Here is a 14453-nt window from a genome sequence, read left to right as displayed (position 1 = left end):
AGAGCTTATTTTATGTTCTCTGGTATTTTCCTTAGCTGTGTGTATGCCACTCTTTTGTATTTATCCATCCTTATCTCTTCTTCCATTATGTAGACTTACTAAAACACACACACACAACACACACGCACACACACACACACACACACCGAACAAAAATCTAAATTCACCAAGAGCTCACTTTGGTGCCACATGGTTCTGCTCCATTACCAGACCATTTGTAATTGCAGAGTCAGAATGTAATTTTAACCACCACGTCCATAATTTATTCTTGTCTCAACTTTTTGAAATCTGAGTGTATATTGCATTCCTTTCTATCTTATGAATTATGAGTAAATTCCCACTTTCTCCCAAGATGCATGATGAAATGATGACATAATGGTATTGGCCCAGTCACGGAGCTCTTATCCCCTCAACGTGGCTCAGCATGTTTTTGGAATGATGCCCCTAAATTAAGTAGATTAAATATACGTGGCATTGGCTGGGCGCGGTGGCTCACGCTTGTAATCCCAGCACTTTGGGAGGCCGAGGTGGGCGGATCATGAGGTGAGGAGATCGAGACCATGGTGAAACCCCGTCTCTACTAAAAATACAAAAAATTGGCCGGGCGCGGTGGCTCACGCTTGTAATCCCAGCACTTTGGGAGGCCGAGGCGGGCGGATCACGAGGTCAGGAGATCGAGACCACGGTGAAACCCCGTCTCTACTAAAAATACAAAAAATTAGCCGGGCATGGTGGCGGGCGCCTGTAGTCCCAGCTACTCGGAGAGGCTGAGGCAGGAGAATGGCACGAACCTGGGAGGCACAGCTTGCAGTGAGCCGAGATTGCGCCGCTGCACTCCAGCCTGGGTGATAGAGCGAGACTCTGTCTCAAAAAAAAAAAAAATTAGCCGGGCGTGGTGGCGGGCGCCTGTAGTCCCAGCTACTCGGAGACGCTGAGGCAGGAGAATGGCGTGAACCTGGGAGGCGGAGCTTGCAGTGAGCCGAGATCGCGCCACTGCACTCCAGCCTGGGTGACAGAGCGAGACTCCATCTCAAAAAAAAAAAAAATAATATATATATATATATTTATATATATATATATTTATATATATATATGTGGCATTTATAATGTGCAAGCTGCTGTGCTGGACGCTAAGAAAGAGTAACCCAGAAACTAACTAGTTGTGTCATTTGATCACAGCAAGCGGATTTAAACTGAAGTAAAACTTCATATGTGAAGAGCTAAATAGGAATCTGCTCTTCCAGACAATAATAGACAAGGTGATGTATGAAACAGGTTTCTCACTCTGTGTCCTAGGGTGCTGCTGCATTTTCACAGGCCATCTTTAGGGACTGGCTTCTGTCTTGTGTCCTTGAGTGACCTACTCCCTGGTTTCCCCCCATCTCTGCAGCCACTGCCTCCATTCCAGGAGCCACCACTCCAGCCCCAGATGAAAGACGGAAGAAAAGGTAGTGCATGTATTTCCTGCTTCTCCTGGCTTCCTCAGATTTCAGCACCGACTCCCTCCCTCTGCACCTGTGATTAGACATCTTGGCAGCTAGGGAGGAGGCCCTGCAGGGCAACCTGCTGTTGATATGCCCCCAATATGTCCATGCAGGGCACAGACTGCGCATGGCTCAGGTAGAGTGTTGGCCATCCCTGCCTTGCTGGAACGTGCCTAGTTTTTAATCTCTGTTTCTGGCTTGCTCTGTAGTCTTGTTGGGAAAATCCCACTGTCTCCCAGAAGGAAGGAGTCCAAGTACAGGAAGAGGGAGAACAGATCATTTCATAAGGACCAAGGGTCATTATAGCAGTGGTCAGTCATTTTAGGTGAAAAACCTTTCCCCCACATTAATAACTTAAGTAATGACCCTGATGATTACCTGAAAGAAGGTATGTGTATATGCGCATGCTCTGGTTTCTCATGAACAAAAGCTTTTTAAATTTTTTTTTCTTTTCTTTTTGAGATGGAGTCTCACTCTGTTGCCCAGTCTGGAGTGCAATGGCGCTATCTCAGCTCACTGCAAGCTCTGCCTCCCAGGTTCTTGCCATTCTCGTGTCTCAGCCTCCTGAGTAGCTGGGACTACAGGCACCCACCACCACGCCCAGCTAATTTTTTGTATTTTTAGTACAGACGGGGTTTCACTGTGTTAGCCAGGATTGTCTTGATCTCCTGACTTCGTGATCCTCCTGCCTCAGCCTCCTGAAGTGCTGGAATTACAAGCGTGAGCCACCACGCCCGGCCAAGCTTTTTAAATTCAACTTCCAACAAGTGTAATACCACATGATGGGAAGGGGACAGATGAGATACCACACTTTTTCCACACTCCCTAATGATACTGATAATACTTGTTAGCTTGTCACATGGTGTAAAAGTCTACTCATTTGATCCCGACAGCCACCTATGAGCTAGGTGGGACTGTGGTCTCTTTTTTATGGAAGAGGAGCAGGCTGAGACTAGCAAGTGAATTATCCAGGGGTATGAAGCTGCTCCGTGGCAGAGCCCAGTTCATTCCTTGCCCTCCTACTCTGTGTGCTTTCTCGAGTCCCTGCTGGCTGGCCAGGCCAGGTGGCAGTGGGGGAAGGCAGAGGGGCTGGGCTGGAGCCAGCAGAGGCTCAGGTCTTCTGGTGCAGTGTCAAGTGTGACATCAGAGCCAGATGGGCGTGACACATTGTCCTCTATCCGGTCTAGCAGTGGCTGCACCTTCTAAGCTTCTCTGTACTATGTGGGAAGGTAGGAAAACCAAGTGGAGATTTAGGGTTGTGTGCTGAGGAGGTTTTATCAGGATCATGAATAAAACAGGGCAGAAAGGAAAGATATCTAGGGGACTGGCATGAAGCCTCCAGGCTGCTCGTAGCCTGAATACTTGAGAGGTCTCAGATGTCCTTCGCATCCTATAGCCTTCCTCGGAGAAGTGCTCTCCCCGACTGGACTCCTGTGAGTCAGTCTGATGAGGCCTATTCCCACCTGCCTCTTTGAGTACCACTGGCGCCATGTCCCCACATTGGCCTGTCCCAGCTGGCCCATCTGTCCTGCCCTGTGCCAAGGCCACATTTTTTTTTTTTTTTTGAGACAGAGTCTCGCTCTCTCGCCCAGGCTGGAGTGCAGTGGTGCATCTCCACTCACTGCAAGCTCCGCCTCCTGGGTTCACGCCATTCTCCTGCCTCAGCCTCCCATGTAGCTGGGACTACAGGTGCCCGCCACCACGCCCGGCTAATTTTTTGTATTTTTTTTTTAGTAGAGACGGGGTTTCACCGTGTTAGCCAGGATGGTCTCGATCTCCTGACCTCGTGATCCGCCCACCTCGGCCTCCCAAAGTGCTGGGATTACAGGCATGAGCCACTGCGCCCGGCCTAAGGCCACATTTTTAACTATAACATCAGATCCCAAATGGCTTCAACTTCCCCCCAAAGTCGGGTGTATGGCCCAACCTCTAAAATGTGCAGGCCAGCAGGAGGCAGGGAGGAAGGGAGTGAGGCGCTGCTCTGTCGCACTCACTCGCTCTGGAGCACCTCTTGTCCTTTTACTCTCAGGAGGCGCCCCCTTGTCATCTTCTCAAAGAAGCTGTTTAGAAAAGGAGGTGCCGAGGGGCAACAACATACTGTGGTCCACAGGTGTTTGAGGAGAACCGTGTGTGTGCAGTGTTGAGGGAGAGGGGATAGAAATGAACCACTACTAATGTCTGAAACCTAGTCTGTCTCTCTGACTCCCAAGTTTGTGGCCCTGAAATGTGAAATAAAGACCGAGTTGGATGATTGAAACTGCTTCCTTGGCCGGGGGCAGTGGCTCACGCCGTAATCCCAGCACTTTGGGAGGCTGAGGCGGGTGGTTCACTTGAGGTCAGGAGTTTAAGACCAGCCTGGCCAACATGGCAAAACCTCGTCTCTACTAAAAATATAAAAATTAGCTGGGCATGGTGGCCCATGCCTATAATCCCAGCTACTCGGGAGGCTGAGGCAGGAGAATCACTTTAACCCAGGAAGCAGAGGTTGCAGTGATCCGAGATCCCACCACTGCCCTCCAGCCTGGGGGATAGAGCGAGACTCTGCCTCCAAAAAAAAAAAAAAAAAAAAAAATGCTTCCTTGAGGAGTGTCAGCCTCAGAGATTAAAAACCGAATTTATTTAAATCTTTAAAAACAAGCTATTTATAATGTGTCAATTATAAATAAACAAGTTAATTAAGAAAAAAAAAGCTACTTTTAGCTTGCAGCACTTCTTAGGGTAATGTGCCCACCTTACAGATCCAAAGAGTCTGCTTTGGGCCTCCCTTCTCTTTGCCACCCTCCTTTGTCTGGCCTTCCCAATTAATTAAATATTAATCTACTCACACGTTTTCTCCAGATTCCTCTTCAGGCAGAAGAGGTTGAGCTGTGAGAACTGATCTCATTCTTAACCTGATTCCTATTCCCCATTCTGACCCTAGTATGTGACTGCCATTGCCAACCAAACCCCAGTGATGGACTCTATTACCTTTCTCTGGTTGTGCCTGGTCTTTCAACATGGGCATTAGAAAGGCACACAATATTGCAAACCTTTTGATTTTATCTAGGGTAATAATACTTTAGTAACAATAACAATAGCAGCAACAACTGATCTCATATATTTAATGAAGTCCTAGAAGGTAGTTTTTTTATTACCCGCCTTTATCTTCTCTATCCTCGTAACTAGGATGGAGACACTGAGGCTCAGAGAGGACAGGTTGCTTGCTCAAGACCATATAGCTCGTAAGTACCCGAGTCAATGTTTGAACCTAGTCTTGCCTGAAGTAGGAGAATTATCTCAGCATGACTTTGAAACTCTTTCTTTGAGCTGCCCAATGTGTTTTGCCTGGGCAATTTGACTACAGTGAGATTTCTGGTTAGTATTCTGAAGCAGTTAAACAACTTAAATTTACATTAAACATTTCTGGTTTTACTTTGATGATGACTTAAGAAAATGAATATAAACATATGTAGCATCATTGGGATAGCCACTTTGTAACTGAACAGATATAAACATAAGAAGTCTGCATCTTATTTTATATTCATGAATATTCAGAAGCCATATATAACAACAATAATTAAAGCACAGTACCAGTAATAGTCCATATATTGCTTAAATTTGACTAACAGTATTCTTGTTGTTCTAGAAATGAGATGACCAGCTCTTTCAGAATATACAGCAACTGCCTCCACATAAAGCAGTGCCAGGTTTAGGAGATTTACGGTAAAGCCATGTTTCCAAGGAGGTCTGTACAAAAAGCCAGACTTCTACTGGCAGTTTCTGAGAGAGAGACGCTTTCCATCCATGGCAGCCATTTACTTTTGCTCTGGGAAACGTTTGTAATAGAAAAGGTATAACTGGGGTATTTATTCATTTCCCCCCGTTCCTCTAGTGTTTGATGGCGTTGCCGTTGCAAGTGGCAGGGCTCAAATGAACTGGTTATCTCAGGATCATGGAAAACCTGGAATCGAGGCTCAAGAATGCCCCCTATTTTCGCTGTGAGAAGGGAACTGATTCCATCCCTCTGTGCCAGAAGTGTGAGACGTGTGTCTTAGCCTGGAAGATCTTCTCTACAAAAGAGTGGTTCTGCAGGATCAATGACATATCACAGAGGAGGTTTCTAGTTGGCATTCTGAAGCAGTTAAATAGCTTGTATTTGTTACACTATTTCCAAAATATCCTTCAGACCACACAGGGAAAGGATTTCATCTACAACAGGTCCCGGATCGACCTCAGCAAGAAAGAGGGGAAAGTTGTGAAGTCCTCCTTGAACCAAATGTTGGATAAAACAGTAGAACAGAAGATGAAAGAGATCTTGTACTGGTTTGCGAACAGCACCCAGTGGACCAAGGCGAATTATACTCTCTTACTGCTGCAGATGTGCAACCCCAAATTACTACTCACTGCTACCAATGTGATCAGAGTCCTGTTTCTGAGAGAGGAGAACAGTATCTCAGGTAAACAAGGCCACAGGCAGAGACTAGAGGGCCCCCAAAAACCAGAAGGCAAGGCTTCAGAAATCTGTAAGGAACTGCAGTTGTAGATGACATAGGTAGACAGAGATTGCACAGAATGCAGCATAGGTTTTTTGAACTGACACCTTGTCCTGACACCCGATCCTGTTTACCAAAGGAGAAATGACTGAATGTAACTTCCTTCTTGAAAATGATCAACGCAGGAGGAAGTACACAACGTTTAACTCACAAGCATTTATCATGGATTTCTGCATAGGCCCAGAAATGGCTGGTCCCTGCCCCTGACCCCTTAATGCTGGTGTCGTTCCTGCTTTAGGGATTGGACTGAGGGTTGTAAAGGGGAAGCTTTTGTTTTGCTCTTCAGCTGCCCTGCACAGAAACCAGACCAAGCAGTCAAAACTTAGGGCTTTTTTTTTTTTCATTCACTCTATCATGCTCCTTGCTTATCCATGAAATCAAACCTTAAAGTAGAGTTTCTCCAAGGCTGGAGATAGCTTAAGGGCCAAATAAGTCTAAGGTGGTAGTTCTTCAGCTGTGGCTTATATCAGGCTCTCCAGCAGGACCTGTTAAAACAAGCTTCTCCCACAGAACTTCGGACTCAGCAGGTCTAAGGTGGGCCCAGGATTCTGTATTTCTTTTCCTTTTTTTTTTTTTTTTTTTTGAGATGGAGTCTCGCTCTGTCACTCAGGCTGGAGTGCAGTGGCGCAATCTTGGCTCACTGCAAACTCTACCTGATGGGTTCAAGCAATTCTCCTGCCTCAGCCTCCCAGGTAGCTGGGACTACAGGCCGCGCCACCATGCCCGGCTAATTTTTTTGTATTTTTTAGTAGAGATGGGGTTTCACCATGCTGGCCAGGCTGGTCTTGAACTCCTGACCTCGTGATCCGCCTGCCTCAGCCTCCCAAAGTGCTAGGATTACAAGCGTGAGCCACCGCACTCGACCAGGGGTTCTGTATTTCTAACAAGTTTCTAGCCAGTGCTGATGTTGCTGGTCTGGGGATCTCTCTTTGAGAACCACAGGCCTAGGGTGTTGGAGAATCCTGGAAGTGTTTGGCCAGATAGTTCAGGGAAGCAGAAGAAACAATAAGGGTGGTGCCTATTTTGCTTTGCTATAAAGGAATACCTGAGGCTAAGTAATTTATAAGGAAATTTATAAGGAAAATAGTTTTATTTGGCTCGCAGTTCTGAAGACCGTACCAGAAGCATGGCACCAGCATCTCTTTCTGGTGAGGGCTTCAGGAAGCTTCCACTTATGGTGGAATGCAAGGGAAAACAACGTATCTTGAGGCAAGAGAAGTAGCAAGAGAAGGGGAGGGGTGTCAGTTTCTTTTAAACAGCCAGCTCTTGCTCGAACTGTATTAATAGAGCGAGAACTCACTCATTACTGTGGGAAGGGCACCAAGCCTTTCAAAAGGGATCTGCCTCCATGACCCAAAAACCTCCCATCAGGCCTCACTTCCAGCATTGGGGGTCACATTTCAACATGAGGTTTGGAGGGGACAAATATCCAAACTGTATCAGGAGGCAAGAGAATTGAGCTTTGGTGGCGTCCAGGAGTGGAAGGTCCAACATGGGGAAGCTCAGATTTAAGCAGAGGTGGGAGAAAGCTGGGAGGGGGTGGTCACATGGAGGCATTTAGGAGTTGTAGCTCTTGAAGGTGTGTAATTCCTGTCACCAATGAGACCTGACAGGTGGTCATATTTGTAGACTAGTGAAATCCAAAAGAATTTTAAAGCTGGATGGCCTAGGACACAATTAGATCACAATATATGTCACTTGATTTATTTGGTGTGTCAGGGGTATAAAAGAATGATAATATAGAATGAAGACACAGTGAATCTCAGGGTGTCAAAAACAAAGTTAGGTTGGAGATCAACCGACTGGTTGATCCTTAATATTTACATAAGGAGACCAAAGTCCAGGGCATCTGAATGACTTTGCTTAGGTCACCCACCACGTGGGCTGAAAACCAGGATCCCCTCCTGAGCCCCTTCCACTCTGGAGTGAATGCTGCCAGCAGCGGAGGGCCTGGCTTGTACGCACAGATGCAATGCTCCGCGGTGCTCTTCCAAAAGCTTCATCATGCACCATAGGAATGGGTTATTTACATTGGAGTTGTATTAAGTCCTATTACAGGTTGTGGCAACCTTCTTTTTTTTTTCTGAGATGGAGTCTCACTCTGTCGCCCCCAGGCTGGAGTGCAGTGGCCTGATCTCGGCTCACTGCTGCAAGCTCCGCCTCCCGGGTTCACGCCATTCTCCTGCCTCAGCCTCCTGAGTAGCTGGGACTACAGGTGCCTGCCACCACGCCTGGCTAATTTTTTTGTATTTTTAGTAGAGACGGGGTTTCACTGTGTTAGCCTGGATGGTCTTGATCTCCTGACCTTGTGATCCGCCCGCCTCAGCCTCCCAAGGTGCTGGGATTACAAGCATGAGCCACCACACTGGGCCGACAACCTTCTCTTTTCTTAGAGCAGATTCTGTCTTAAAAAAGTAAATGTTCTGGCTGGGCGTGGTGGCTCACACTTATAATCCCAGCACACTGGGAGGCCAAGGCAGGCGGGTCACCTGAGGTCAGGAGTTCGATACCAGCCTGGCCAACATGGCGAAAACCCATCTCTACTAAAAATACAAAAAATAGCCAAGTGTTATGCACTCGTAATCCCAGCTACTTGGGAGGCTGAGGCAGGAGAATCACTTGAACCCGGGAGGTGGAGGTTGCAGTGAGCCAAGACCGCACCATTGCACTCCACACTGGGCAATAAGAGCAAAACTCAGTCTCAAAAAAAAAAAAAAAAAAAAAGTTAAATGTTCTAATTTGACTGGAGGGTGGTTATTTCTATCATTGAAGAAAATTTAGCTTGAGCTTCCGAAGAGCATTCCCTCTTGCAGTTCCTGACCTCTACTCTCTGTCTCTGCTTGTATAAACAGCTCAAGAAATTTTACACTGGAGCTGCGCTGAAAAGCTAACAGGAAGCTTTCTGAGATTTTTGCATAGGAGTTTGGAGGCCCCGAATAAAAACAGACATAACTGCTCTGGTCCGTTCTGTACATCTTTAAAAGAAGGAAGAAAAAATGAAAAAGTTTCCCTCCACCTCATTTTCCTCAACACACCTGCTTCAACAGCAACCTTGTCTTGGTCTTTTGTTTTTCAGGGCTCAATCAAGATGTCACAGATGTGTGGTTTTCCCCCGAGAAAGACCACAGCTCCCAGTCTACAACCTCACAAGTCTATTGGACAGCCAAAACTCAGCACACATCCCTTCCTTTGTCCAAAGCCCCAGAAAATGAACACTTGCTTGGGGCAGCATCTAACCCTGGTAAGTCAACTTTCAGCAAGAAAGCCAATATGGGCCGGGCGCAGTGGCTCATGCCTGTAATCCCAGCACTTTGGGAGACCGAGGCGGGTGGATCACGAGGTCAGGAGATCGAGACCATCCTGGCTAACACGGTGAAACCCCGTCTCTACTGAAAATACAAAACATTAGCCGGGTGTGGTGGCGGGCGCCTGTAGTCCCAGCTACTCGGGAGGCTGAGGCAGGAGAATGGCGTGAACCCAGGGGGCGGAACTGGCAGTGAGCCGAGATCACGCCACTGCACTCCAACCTGGGTGACAGAGTGAGACTGCATCTCAATTAAAAAAAAAAAAGAAAAGAAAGCCAATATGAAACCAATGTGAGATTGGGAAGACCCAGTGGAACTGGAGGGACTGGGCAGGGTGATAGCATCTGGGGATGGCAGATTTGAGGAACTCACATTCATTTAGCATCTACAGTGTGCTGGGTTCTTTGACATTTTCTTCCCCATCTAATTCTCACAGCTGGTAAGGGGAGGAGCAAAGATTAAAATTGATCAGTATGGCCCCCAAACCCATATTTTCACCTCTCCACTACAGTGCCCACGAGACACATCTGAAAATAGAGATCAGAAAGGAAACTATCAATGATTTCCTTTGGATTCTTTCTCTGCTCCGGGCCACAATCCATCATCTAGTCCCTGGGCTCTGGCATGGTGGCCAACTCTAGAATTAAACCCACCAATGGCTATTTTTGCAGTATTGGATTGAATCTTGAGGAGGGAACAAAATTAATGGGGAATTTGGTTCCCCACCTCAAGGCACTCCTAAGTTGGGTTTTGAAGCAAGACATATACATGAAATATCACAGGAAACACAATATCGTAGGAAATACAAGGCATAGATTCTAAAACACTTTTACATGGAAAATTTCAAATTTCAAAAGTATGTAGAACAGTATGATAACCACCCACCCCCACATTACTGGCTTCAACAATTACCAACATTTTACCAATTTATTCCATTCATTTCCCCCCCTTTCTTAAATTGTTTAAAATTTTTTCTTGTTGGAGTATTTTTTTTTGAGACAGAGTCGCGCTGTCGCCCAGGCTGGAGTGCAGAGGCACGATCTCGGCTCACTGCAGGCTCTGCCCCCCGGGGTTCACGCCATTCTCCTGCTTCAGCCTCCCGAGTAGCTGGGACTACAGGCACCCACCACCACGCCCGGCTAATTTTTTGTATTTTTAGTAGAGACGAGGTTTCACTGTGTTAGCCAGGATGGTCTGGATCTCCTGACCTCGTGATCCGCCCGCCTCGGCCTCCCAAAGTGCTGGGATTACAGGCGTGAGCCACCGCCCCCGGCCTGGTTGAAGTATTTTTAAGAAAATTCCAGGCACAATGTCATTTCAGACTCTGATACTCTAGACTTCTCCTTGGGCTGAAAAAGCTGAAAAGTACATCTATATCTGGGTCAAAAGATTCTATTCTCATGTTGCAGAAGAGATGACAAAAATCTAGTGGCCTAAGGGTAGAGTCTGAGGAGGTTTATTTTGTAGGAGAGCTTTTGGTGAGCACTTGTTCTTGGCCTGGAGTTTCTACAGAGCCAACTCAACCACGTACCTTTCTCTGGCTTCACTCTAGAGGAACCATGGAGGAATTCACTCCGGTGTGTTTCCGAAATGAATAGGCTGTTTTCTGGAAAAGGAGACATAACCAAGCCAGGGTACGATCCCTGCAATCTATTGGTTAACCTGGATGACATCAGAGACCTGTCTTCTGGGTTCAGCAAATACCGAGACTTCATCCGTTACCTTCCCATCCACCTCTCCAAGTACATTCTAAGTATGCTGGGGTGTATGAGGGGATTTCCCGGACACCTCCCATCTTGGCTCAGTTCTGGGGTTTCTGGGTCCATCTTTTTTTTTTTTTTTCCAGGAATGCTGGATAGACACACCCTGAACAAGTGCGCCTCTGTGAGCCAGCACTGGGCCGCCATGGCTCAACAGGTCAAGATGGACTTGTCAGCGCATGGCTTCATTCAGAACCAGATTACCTTCTTGCAGGTACTTCCTGCAAGTCTGAAAGGGGAATGCCTGAGACCAGCTTCATTTTCGTGTTGAGGCTGATCTGACTGTGGACCTTTCAGTGAACCCTTAGCTGGCCTCCTGCTCTACATTTGTGGCCTTTTAGACTTCATGGGTCCCTTCTTTTTGGTCCAAACTCCTGTTGGTAACTGAGTACTCTCTCGTTGTCCGTGCAGCTCACAAGGACAATAGGGGATAGAGACCGCTCAAGAGCAGAGAGGCGGAGCCTTTCTAACACCTCACAAAACAGAGAACCCCCAGCCCCTAGGGAGTGATGTCGCAGCTTACGCAGCAAGAAAGCCATAAATGTGTTTCTGCATCAGCCTCATATGGAGCACAGATGTTTATAAGGCTGCAAAGTATTTTTTTAAATTAAAATGCAATTTTCCCCAATGGCAGTCTTCTCCAGCATTTTTACTTCTCAGTTTCTTGCCAGAAGTCTCACCCTAAACCATGGACATTGGTAACTTGCATTTTTTTTCCCCCCAGCAGAGAGGACAGAGGATGAGAAGCAGCAGCTATGGTGAGGCTGGCGATAGTCTGACCATCTTTGCTGGTCCCTCTGTGGTATTTGGTGTTTATTTTTCTCCTCCATTCGATCTGCACACACTGCCAGAGGAACTGGCCAGAACTGGGCCTGCCTGACGCAGCCAGGGCTTACCCATCCTTCAGATTTTGCCAAGAACTAGTTTTTCCCTTCCTCCTGCAGAGTCGGCGCCAAGAGTAGCCATTTTCTGTTTTTATTTTTGTTTTTTTTGTCTTTTTCCAGGGGTCCTACACAAGAAGAATTGATCCTAATTATGCCAATAAGGTTTCTATCCCAGTTCCTAAAATGGTAGATGACGGGAAGCGCATGCGTGTGAAACATCCGCAGTGGAAGCTGAGAACGAAGGTGGGTTCCAACTGCATCTGGGGCAAGTAGCTGTGAGCGTCTCATTCTAATTGGCCATTGAAGGCGAGGTCCAGACTCAGCCCTGGTGTGAGGACAGAGGATCATGGCAGGTAACACTCCTTAAGGAAGACCAAAGTTCTGTGTTGCTACTGACTTGCAAGTGGCACGATCTTGGCTCACTGCAAGCTCTGCCTCCCGGGTTCACACCATTCTCCTGCCTCAGCCTCCCAAGTAGCTGGGACTACAGGTGCGTGCCACCACGCCCGGCTAATTTTTTTTGTATTTTTAGTAGAGATGGGGTTTTACCGTGTTAGCCAGGATGGTCTTGATTTCCTGACCTCGTGATCCGCCCCCCTCAGCCTCCCAAACTGCTGGGATTACAGGCACGAGCCACTGCGCCCGGCCCGACACTTCCTATTCTTAAGCCTTGCTTTACTCATCTTTTGGATGGGTGGATTGATTTGGTTGTCCTCTCAGGGTTCTTCCTTACTTCAAAGCCCATGGCAGTGTTCTGTGTCCATGGCACCAGGTCATTTAGTGGCAAGTTCAGAGGCCAGGAGCAACCCCATCAGCCCATGCCTCTGGAGGCTCCAGCATCTGCTGCTCAGGAATTTCAGGAGGACCCGAGGGGAGGGCCCGGGCTGGTTCCAGAATGCCTAGGGCCTAGATGAATTCGGCTCCCTCATCCCTCACTTCCAGGTTTATTCTGGCTCTAGGATGGAAGGGGAGAGTTAATTAAATGTAGTCCTCTGCACTACTTCTTGGGCAATAATGAAGAGTGACCGGAAGACTCTTCGAGCTCTTTGCTTTGCCTATCAAAGGCATGGTTGATATTCCTAAAACCGTTAGATTTCTGCCCCCTCCTCTCTGCTTAAAGTCTATTTTGAAGTCTATTCAACTGGCCCCAAAAGGATAGTTAATAGGGGATGGTTTGACTGTCGCTTCCCATAAGGAAGCTATGTTAAATTAGAATTTGAGAAACAGAAGCATCCAGAGAGAGCATCTAGCTCATATGACCTGTAGGGGCCAAGCAGGTGACACAAAGGAGGAGATGGGTGGTGTGGGCAGTAGCGGACGGTGTGGCTGTCATGGACTGGACAGTTCACCTGCATCTGAAGGGCCAGCTGCTGCTCAGTTCTGGCTAATTATTGTCTTGAGAGATTGTCTTGCGGCCCCTGACCTGCTAGACCATCTAAGCCTTAGAAGATAGAAACCTGACGTATTATGTGAAATCTCTTGCTTTTATTAAATGCTGGCAACCATTTAAAAGCAGTTTTAAAAACTACCTAGGCCAAAGAAAACACATTTCTGGGCCAGGCATGGTGGCTCATGCCTGTAATCCCAGCACTTTGGGAGGCCGAGGCGGGCGGATGATGAGGTCAGGAGTTTGAGACCAGCCTGGCCAACATGGTGAAACCCCGTCTCTACTAAAAATACAAAAAATTAGCTGGGCGTAGTGGCGGGCACCTGTAGTCCCAGCTACTCGGGAGGCTGAGGAAGGAGAATGGCGTGAACCTCGGCGGCAGAGCTTGCAGTGAGCCGAGATCGCGCCACTGCACTCCAGCCTGGGTGACAGTGCAAGACTCCGTCTCAAAAAAAAAAAAAGAAAAAAGAAAAAGAAAAAGAAAAGAAAACACATTTCTGGATTTCATTTGACCTGCAGTTATTCATTTCTGAGCTGGTCCCTTCACCCATTTTATAGATAGAGAAACTGAGGCACAGAGAGGTCAAGCTCTCCCAGCCAGCTGAGTGAAAGAGGCATTCATTTGAACATGGACCTGCTTTTGTTTTCAAGTCTGTTGCTCTTTTAAGTATAACACAAAGAACACCCTTCTCCCTTGGGTGATGCAGTCAGTAATGGCCCAACAGAAGGACTACCCAGCCAGTGTTTGACATTCTAGGAATGTATTGACAGAACTGGAGCACCGTCATCTCAGACAAACACCCCCACTCTAAGTTCCAGGTCCCTTTCTAGTCTCATGCATTTCAAGGAAATCTAACTACAAGCAGCCAGAAAGAACAGACAGTAAAACACAGATAAGACATCTCGGGCACAGAGGGAGGTGGGGGGAAAGTCTCTTGGGTAACTGCTAAACTTCACCCTCATACAATGGGCCCCAGTAAAACAGCGGGCCATCATGAGCACATTCCTTTCCATTCAAGAGCACTAAGATAGGGAAGCTAAAGCAGACTCAGGGGTATGCCTGCAGCTGCAGAAAGATGTATGGGGACAGACACACAACTC

The 14453-nt window shown here is 47.2% G+C and overlaps 1 protein-coding gene across 3 annotated transcripts in view; it reads left to right on the top strand.

The window, feature by feature from the left end:
- The first annotated feature begins 1228 nt into the window (after window positions 1-1228).
- The window catches only part of LOC129469552 (F-box/WD repeat-containing protein 10), a 40525-nt gene continuing 27300 nt past the window's right edge, over window positions 1229-14453 (top strand). For 2 of the 3 annotated variants that reach the window (XM_055256305.2, XM_055256304.2), the window contains exons 1-5: window positions 1229-1448; window positions 4650-5920; window positions 9093-9257; window positions 10874-11295; window positions 12086-12208. In XM_055256305.2, the coding sequence (XP_055112280.2) occupies window positions 5416-5920; window positions 9093-9257; window positions 10874-11295; window positions 12086-12208 (1215 nt within the window). In that variant the 5' untranslated portion in view covers window positions 1229-1448; window positions 4650-5415. The remainder of the gene's footprint in view (window positions 1449-4649; window positions 5921-9092; window positions 9258-10873; window positions 11296-12085; window positions 12209-14453) is intronic. The other variant, XM_055256306.2, reaches the window with a different exon arrangement.

This window comes from Symphalangus syndactylus, chromosome 20 (assembly GCF_028878055.3).
Source record: "Symphalangus syndactylus isolate Jambi chromosome 20, NHGRI_mSymSyn1-v2.1_pri, whole genome shotgun sequence".
Classification (NCBI taxonomy): domain Eukaryota; kingdom Metazoa; phylum Chordata; class Mammalia; order Primates; family Hylobatidae; genus Symphalangus; species Symphalangus syndactylus.
This window is presented reverse-complemented; position numbering and strand designations above follow the sequence as displayed.